At 55.9% G+C, this 8,236-nt stretch overlaps 1 protein-coding gene across 12 annotated transcripts in view; it reads right to left on the reverse strand.

The window, feature by feature from the left end:
* Positions 1-6,653, reverse strand: part of NRXN2 (neurexin 2) — a gene marked incomplete at both ends in the record, with an annotated part of 111,623 nt that extends 104,970 nt beyond the window's left edge. For 8 of the 12 annotated variants that reach the window (XM_080706929.1, XM_080706932.1, XM_080706933.1 and 5 more), the window contains one exon: positions 5,918-6,653. In XM_080706929.1, the coding sequence (XP_080563055.1) occupies positions 5,918-6,653 (736 nt within the window). The remainder of the gene's footprint in view (positions 1-5,917) is intronic. The other 4 variants (XM_080706921.1, XM_080706922.1, XM_080706920.1 and 1 more) reach the window with 1 other exon arrangement.
* Between the last annotated feature and the right edge of the window lie 1,583 nt (positions 6,654-8,236).

Here is an 8,236-nt window from a genome sequence, read left to right on the forward strand (position 1 = left end):
TTATTTTTTATTTTGAAACAGGGCTTTGCTAAGTTGCTGAAGGTCTCTCTAAATGGCTGAGGCTGTCCTTGAACCTGCGATCCTCCTGTCTCAGCCTCCTAAGTACTAGGATCATAGGCACGAGCCACTCTACCCGGCTTATTGGGCATCTTCCGTGTGCCAGGTACTATTGTATGGATGTTACACGAATTAGCTAACGTCTCACAACTCTATAAGGTAAGTACTATTGTTATCCCGTTTTGTGGGGGAAGGGGGGTACTGAGGATGGAACCCAGGGCCCTTCTACCTCCAGGCTACACGCCTGACCTATCTTATATTTTTATTTGGAAACAGCGGTGCACTAAGTTGCTGAGAGCCTCACTAAGGAGTTGAGGCTGGCTTTGAACCTGCAGGATCCTCCGGTCTCAGCCTCCGGAAAGCTGGGATTACAAGCATGCGCCACCACACCCAGATATTATCCCATTTTATAAGAATGAATACAGCTGCTAATCAGCCCTGTACGTGTGCACCCCAAGGCCACCCAAGACCACCCTCACATACCTGCATGCCCTTCTCCCTTGAGCACTCTTCAGCACCTTCTCCACACACACGTAGGTGACATGAAGAAGTGTAAGAGATTTATTTTTTTTAAGATTTAAAGAAGTTTATTAAAAAGATAGAAATACAGCGCCGGGCGTGGTGGCGCACGCTTGTAATCCCCGCGCTTGGGAGGCGGAGACAGGAGGATCGCGCAGGTTCGAAGCCAGCCGCGCGCACTGGCTTAGGAGACCCTGTTTCTAAATAAAAATATAAAAATAGGTCTGGGAGTGTAGCCCAGAGGTAGAAGGGCTTCCAGGAACCCCAGTACCACCAAAAAAAAAAAAAAAAAAAAAGATAGAAATACAGAAGATAGGTACAGCCCCATGCCAGACTGGCATGGAGGGGTGACTCGAATGAATACACCCAGGTTTATTTATTTATTTTTTATTTTTTATTTTTATTTTTTGGTGCTGGGGGTGAACCCAGAGGCTTTCTACTCCGGGCTATACTCCCAGACCTGTTTTATATTTTATTTGGAAACAGGGTCTCACTAAGTTGCTGAGAGCCTCACTAAGTAGCTGAGGCTGGCTTCGAACCTGTGCCATCCTCCTGTGCAGGGATGACAAGCGTGCGCCACCACGCCCGGCTGAAGTGGAGAGATTTAAACCACTGCGAAATCCCAGTCTCCTCTGCCCCCCTACTTTGGCAGATAATCAACAGCTGGCTAAGCCAGGTGTGGTGGCACATGCTTGTAATCCCAGCGTTCAGGAGGCTGAGACAGGAGGATGGCGGTTCTTGGACAGCATCAGCTACTTAGTGAGACCTTGTTTCAAAAACAATAAAGAGCCGGGCGTGGTGGCGCACGCTTGTAATCCCCGCGCTTGGGAGGCAGAGACAGGAGGATCGCGCAGGTTCGAAGCCAGCCGCGCTGGTTTAAGAGACTCTGTTTCCACATAAAAAAGTATAAAAATAGGTCTGGGAGTGGAGCCCATGGGAGTGGAGCCGGAGGTAGAAGGGCTTCCAGGAACCCCAGTACCACAAAAAAAAAAAAAAAGAAGAAGAAGAATAAAAAATACGACTGGAGCTGAGCGTGGTGGCGCACACTTGTAATCCCAGCATTTGTGAAGCTGAGACAGGAGGATAGTGGTTCGTGGACGACCTCAGCTACTTAGTAAGGCCTTTTGCAATTCAGTGAGACCCTATTTCAAAGTAAAAAGTAAGGCTAGGGGTGTAGCTCAGAGGTAGAATGCCCCTGGGCTCCATCCCCAGTACCTCAAAAAAAAAAAAAAAAAATAGGGCTGGGATGTAGTTTGAAGGTAGAATGCCCCTGGGTTCCATCCCCAGTTTCACAAGAAAAAAAGAAAGAAAGAAAGAAAGAAAGAAAGAAAGAAAGAAAGAAAGAAAGAAAGAAAGAAAGAAAGAAAGGCTGGGCGTGGTGGCGCACGCTTGTAATCCCTGCACTTGGGAGGCGGAGACAGGAGGATCGCACAGGTTCAAAGCAGCCTTGCTGGCTTAAGAGACCCTGTTTCCAAATAATAATATAAAATATAGGTGTCCGGGAGTGTAGCCCGGAGGTAGAAGGGTTTCCAGAAACCCCAGTACCACCAAAAAAAAAAACAAAAAAAACCCAGCAGGTAGACACACTCGGCCACTCATACTTAGCTTTCTCTTCAGTGACCTGCATCCAGGCTGTCCAGACCACACCCCCTCCCAGGGAACAAAGAAAATTTTCTGGCATGGAGATTTCTGTCAATAGGTAAGCCCAGATCTTAGGAAGGCCGGGGAGATTCCAAAGGATCCACAAATCCATATACACACCAGACATTTGGAAGCAGATTGGTACATCTTGTATATAAAGCTGAAACCATTTTTCTAATGTGTATTTTATTAACCACAATGGCAAATATAATATCAAAGTTATCTAAAAGCTTTTCTGAATTCATAGGAGCTTCGGGTCATTTATTTTCCTCATAAACAGAAGTAAAAATAAAAACTACTATTTGGAAGGGGTACTGAGAATTACTCGCTTTTTTAAATATCCTCAATTTGCCGGGTGTGGTGGCGCACACTTGTAATCCCAGCATTCGGGAGGCTGAGACGGGAGGATCATGGTTCGCGGACAGCCTCAGCTACTACTTAGGCCCTTTACAAAGTAAGTGAGACCCAGTTTCAAAATAAAGACTAAAAAGCCGGGCGTGGTGGCGCACGCTTGTAATCCTCGCGCTTGGGAGGCAGAGACAGTAGGATCGCGCAGGTTCGAAGCCAGCTGCGCGCATTGGCTTAGGAGACCCTGTTTCCAAATAAAAATGTAAAAATAGGTCTGGGAGTGTAGCCCGGAGGCAGAAGGGCTTCCAGGAACCCCAGTACCACCAAAAAATAAAAAATAAAAAAAAATAATAAAGACTAAAAAATAGTGCTGGCGCCGGGCGTGGTGGCGCACGCTTATAATCCCAGCATTCGGGAGGCTGAAACCTGGAGGATCGCGGTTCGCGGACAGCCTCAGCTACTCAGTGAGGCCCTCTGCACCTCAGTGAGACCCAGTTTCAAAATAAAGAATAAAAACTAGGGCAGGTGGTATAGCTCGGAGGTCAAATGCCCCTGGGTTCCATCCCCAGACCCGCAAAAAAAAAAAAAAAAAAAAAAAATAGGGCTGGGGATGTCGCTCGGAGGTAGAATGCCCTTGGGTTCCATCCCCAGTGCTGCAAAAAATAAATAAATAAATTTTAAAAGTCTCCAATTTCATAAAACATTGGAAGCCACTCAAAGCAGAGATTATTGAAGTGACTGTAACTTCAGAGAAAGTTGGGGACTCTAGCCCAGAGAACTACTGAGAGACCAGAAGCCAGACCTGACCCCTACAGTCTGCCTGTGCCCATCCTAATAACCAAGAGTAGGAGCCCACGCCCCTCCTCCTGGGCTGGAGAGAATGTATCAGAAGAGTGCGATGAGCAAAGGCTACTACAAAAGCTTCCTAGGAAATAAAAAACAAATCTAAGGATGGGAAAAAGAAGAGTCCTTGCTGTGCCTGTCATCTCCAGATGAGATCTGCGTCTACAGCCTCCGTGGCCACCCACAACACAGATCTGCAATCGTATACATATACACTGTCACGTACACATACGGCCTTACCCCAAGCTTTATTTTCTCAAATACTTACTAATTTCTCTTCATTCATTCCACAAACCTCTACCGACACCCACAAAGTGTCTGGTACTATGTTAGGTGCAGGAATGTAGAAATGACGAGAGACACGTCCTGCCCTTTATCCCAAAGTACTGCCCTCAACAGGTCACGCACACAGCCAGACACACACCACACATGCACGGACAACCCTGCCCCTACCGCCTGCCTGACACCCATCTAATAGAATCTCCGTTTCCTTTTTCTTACAGCGCACGCGCGCGTGCACACACACACACACACACACACACACTGGGTCAGACACACAACCATCTCTCTCAGCTCCAACACAGCTGACACAAACGTATGTCTCGTGCACGCTGAGCACACCCATTTGGTACACAATTCTCACAGTTACTCAAGCACATCTGAAGCACACACCGCACAACCCCACTCGGAAGCACACGTCTTATTTGGCGCACGGAAACCATCAGGCCGATGGATGCCTTCAGGGAATGGGTTGACCAGGGCGCCTCGGGGCCCATGTTTCGTACATCCAGGCCCAATTCAGCCACGGTGAAACCATGGACCAGTGACTGTAGCTTCTCCAGAGCTCAGGTTTCCCTTCCATCAAAAGAGAAGGATGGAGCCGGGTGTGGTGGTGTCCGCCTGTAATCCCAGTGACTCAGGAGGCCGAGGCAGGAGGACTGTAAGTTTAAGGCCAGCCTGGAAGACTCAGCAAGACCCTGTCTGAAAATAAAAAATAAAGAACTGGGGATGTAGCTAGGTGCTAAAGCATTCAATCCCTAGGACAGAAAAAAAAAAAAAAAGACTTCCTCCTATTTTCTTAAAGAAGGCTTGGTGGAGGAAGTCACAGGAAATAGAAAATTAAGTTACGGTCTTAGAAAAATGCCTCATAGAATCCTGACATCTTCCATTCAGACACATTCTTGTGGGTACCTACACGGGCGCACACACCCTTCCGGCTGCGCACGATTCACTCCAACAGGCTCTGGGCTCCTAGCAATAGCATTACTATTCCAATAGACCCCTTCACACATAAAACACACACCGCCAGACTCCCAGGCCCCTGCACACAAGGCACACAATTTCACAGTTTAGGGAGCACCTGAACTGCTCGGAGAAAAGGTGAGAAGGTGTCGGATTAACTTGATACACACAGTTCCTGAAGATGTCGCCTATGGAACCCCAGAAAAACAATCCACAACCTTTCCTACCTCAGCTACAAAAACACAGCCACAATACGGTGTGAAGTACAGACTTCCCCTACCAAAGCCACACCTGCACACTCTCCTCCTGAGGTGGTCCACGCAGCCACAGAGACAAGCATCCCCCGGAGCCCCGCCAGCTTGTGGGCCCACTCTGCCCTGGCGCACACTCCCCAGGACTCCGCCCTCTGAGGGCACACACAGCTGTGAGTGGCCCACACCTCCTAGAGGTGCCGGGGGAGGAGCACGTCAGCACACGCCTGATGGCAAAGGAGCAGGCACCCCCAAACTGATGGGGAGCCCTCTCCCCACCACCCAGCCAGGCCACAGTAAGAGACCAGGAAGCCCTTCTTCCCCAAAGCCTAACGCCCTGGTCCCCTGCCAGACGCCCCTCTTGCAGAACCCCCCTCCTCAACGCCTCCCTTCCAAGCCCCATCCCTATTCTATCCCATGTTCCAGAGTCAGCAACCCCTATCCAGCCCCGAGGTCTCGGACCCGAACCCCGCGCTCCAAGGGCTCGGGTGTTAGAAACAGAAGCCGGGCTCTCCGCCTCTCACCGGGGAGAACTGACTCCCTGCCATCTTGGCCCCTCACCGACACACCGCTAACCCCTCTCCCGCACCTGCCCTTCACCTTCCTAGGGCTTCTGGCAAGTCTGCGGTGAAAAAGACACGGCTCCTGCCCTCCTGCCGGGTGCGGCGCCAGCCTGGCACGGCCCTCTGCCTCACCGGCCCCTTCGCGAGGCCCTCCCTCCGAGACTGCGGCGGCCGCAGGACCCCGGGCCCTCGCGAGCCACGCCCACGGCCACGCCCACACGCCTCCGCCCGGGACACTGGCCCCGCCCACTCGCGGGATGGCCCCGCCCCGACAGGGCCCACCCCCCCGGCACACCCCCCCCTAGCGAGCCCTCGGCCCCAGCCTCAAAGACCCTCCACACTCGCCGACCCCCATTCGGGCCCCGCCCCCCGCCCCTCGGAGGCCCCGCCCACGCCCTCGGAGGCCCCGCCCTCGGAGGCCCCGCCCACGCCCCGGGGCGCCGCGGGACTCACCTTCGCTGCAGAACTTGCCGCCGAAGCCCGTGTGGCTGCAGTCGCAGCCCACCTCGCCGGGGGCCAGCACGGTGCAGAGGCCGCCGTGGGCGCAGGGGTTGCGCGCGGGCGCGCACAGGGGGTCGGCGGCGGCGCCGCGCAGGCCCTGGCTGCCCAGCAGCGCGGGGGGCCGCTCGCCCAGCTTGAGGTTGGCCAGGAGCCCGCGGAAGGGCGGCTCGTACTTGACGGTGCTGAGCGTGAGCGCCGACAGCCGCACGTCGGGCGGGATGCCGCCCACGAACAGGTCGCTGGCCACCTGCATCTCGCGCCGCTTGGAGCGCACCTCGGCGGCGCGGGCCTCGCCGTCCACCGCCAGCGCCGTGCGCCGCGCGTCGCGGGTCAGCAGCACCATGTGCCAGCGGTCGTCGGCCACCGGCGTGTCCAGCCGCAGCGTGGCGGGCTCGGCGCACGACAGCGTGAAGCGCAGGCGCAGGCGGCCGTCCAGCAGCAGCAGCTCCAGGAAGTCGCAGTCGCCGCCGTCGTCCAGGTAGAGCAGCAGCGCGCGCGAGGCGTTGGTGCGCAGGCTGAAGCTGAGCTCGCCGCTGCCCGCCGCGCCCGCCCAGCGCGCGTAGCGCGCCCACTGCCCGGGGCCGCCGCCGAACTCCAGCCCGCGGCCGCCCGCCGCCAGCAGCAGCAGCAGCGGCAGCAGCAGCGGCAGCAGCGGCGGCGGCGGGCGCCACCCGCTCCCGGGCGCCATCCTCCGGCGACCCGGCGCCGCCCGGCCCCCGGCCGCGCTCAGGCTTCAGGGCCGCGGGCGCATGGGGCGGGAGGGGGCCGGCGCCCCTCGCGCCGAGCCGGGCTGCCCCGCGCGCTCACAGTGCCATGGGCCCGGCGGCGTGGCGAGGCGCAGGCCCGGTGCAGACTCGCCCCCGGCGGCGGCGGCGGAGCCCCTGCCCCAGGCGGGCTCGGCGGGATTGGGGGAGGGTCGCCTGCGGGGAAACAGAGAGGCCAGGTTAAGTGCGGGGCCCGGAGGGAGCGGGCCCCCGGGGTGTCCGGCTCCCTCTCGAGCCAGCGCGCGGTCACCCGTTTCTCTCGGGGGCCTGAGCTGGCCCTCGCTTGGAGAGGGTCTTGAGGCCAGAAACGTCACCAGAGACGGAAGCGCCGGGAGCCCAACCCTTGGGGAGAGGCGGCACTCGGTAGGGATGTGGTTTTGAGATGAGGACAGGCGGGAAGGTGACATCTTAGAGTCCGGTAGGGGAGTCCCGTCCTGCCCTGGGCCCAACCTCAAAAGACCCCAGGCGTCAGGACCCAGGCCAGCTCCGGACCCCTCCTCCAGCTGGTGAGCCAGCCCCTTCCGGGAGCGGCCGACCTCCAGCCGCGGATCACTCCCTCCCTCCCTCTCATCAGCTCTGGATGCCGGGTAATGAAGTTGCTAAATAATTCATTGGGATTAATTAAATGCCAATTCGTCAATGGTATCACAGGATAACCAGGCTGGGAAAGCGGGCAAAGGAGAAAAGCTAGCCAGGACCCGGTACCCAGCCCCAAGCCCTCTCCAGCCCTGCGAGGACGGAGGCATCCAGTTCTGAGTCTCCAGTCCCCCCGAACCACACACACACACACACACACACCCCTTCCCCAGCCACGGCCTCACTCTCACCAGCCCGGGGCCTTCTGAAGCCAAGTGTGTGACACCCCCACTCCACGGCCTCGGGACCTCGGGACTGACCCCACTACCTCCGTTCCCTTCACCTCTCAGGTCCTCCTGACCCCCTGCCCGGGGCTGGGGGAGCTACCAGGAGGCAGGCAGGCTCATTTGCATAAAATTGCCTTTCTGAAATGATTACCCTTGTAACTGGCTGTCAGAGAGCAATTTATACCCCACAACGGGGAGGGGAATTTGCATCTCGTTAAACTCCAAGCCGTAATTATTTATATCCAACAACCCTCCTGAATATTGCATTGATTTTATTTTGGGGAGGGAGGGAAAGAGGTGGGGGGAGCCTGGGAGAGAAACAGGGAGGGGCCAGAGTTTAGGAGGAGGCAGGGAACCATGGGGTGGGGAGGAAAGAGGTAGAAGAGGAGCGCTGGGAAGTGGTGGAGATGGACGCGCCGGGGAGGAGAGAAAGAGAAGATTGAGAAAATTAAATTCCAAATTCAAACAGCATTTGTCAAGGCCCTGGGTCCTGGGCAGTTTTACAAATGTCATCTTATTTAATCGCCGAGAAGTCCCATTATGCCCATTAACCCTTGGGGAAACCCCTGCAGAGAAGCCTGGGGACTTGCCCAAGGTCACACAGCGGCTGGCAGGGGCCCAGGCCTCGGCTCCAAGCGCGTCTG

The sequence above is a fragment of the Muscardinus avellanarius genome (assembly GCF_963383645.1).
Source record: "Muscardinus avellanarius genome assembly, chromosome: 1".
Taxonomy (NCBI): Eukaryota; Metazoa; Chordata; class Mammalia; order Rodentia; family Gliridae; genus Muscardinus; species Muscardinus avellanarius.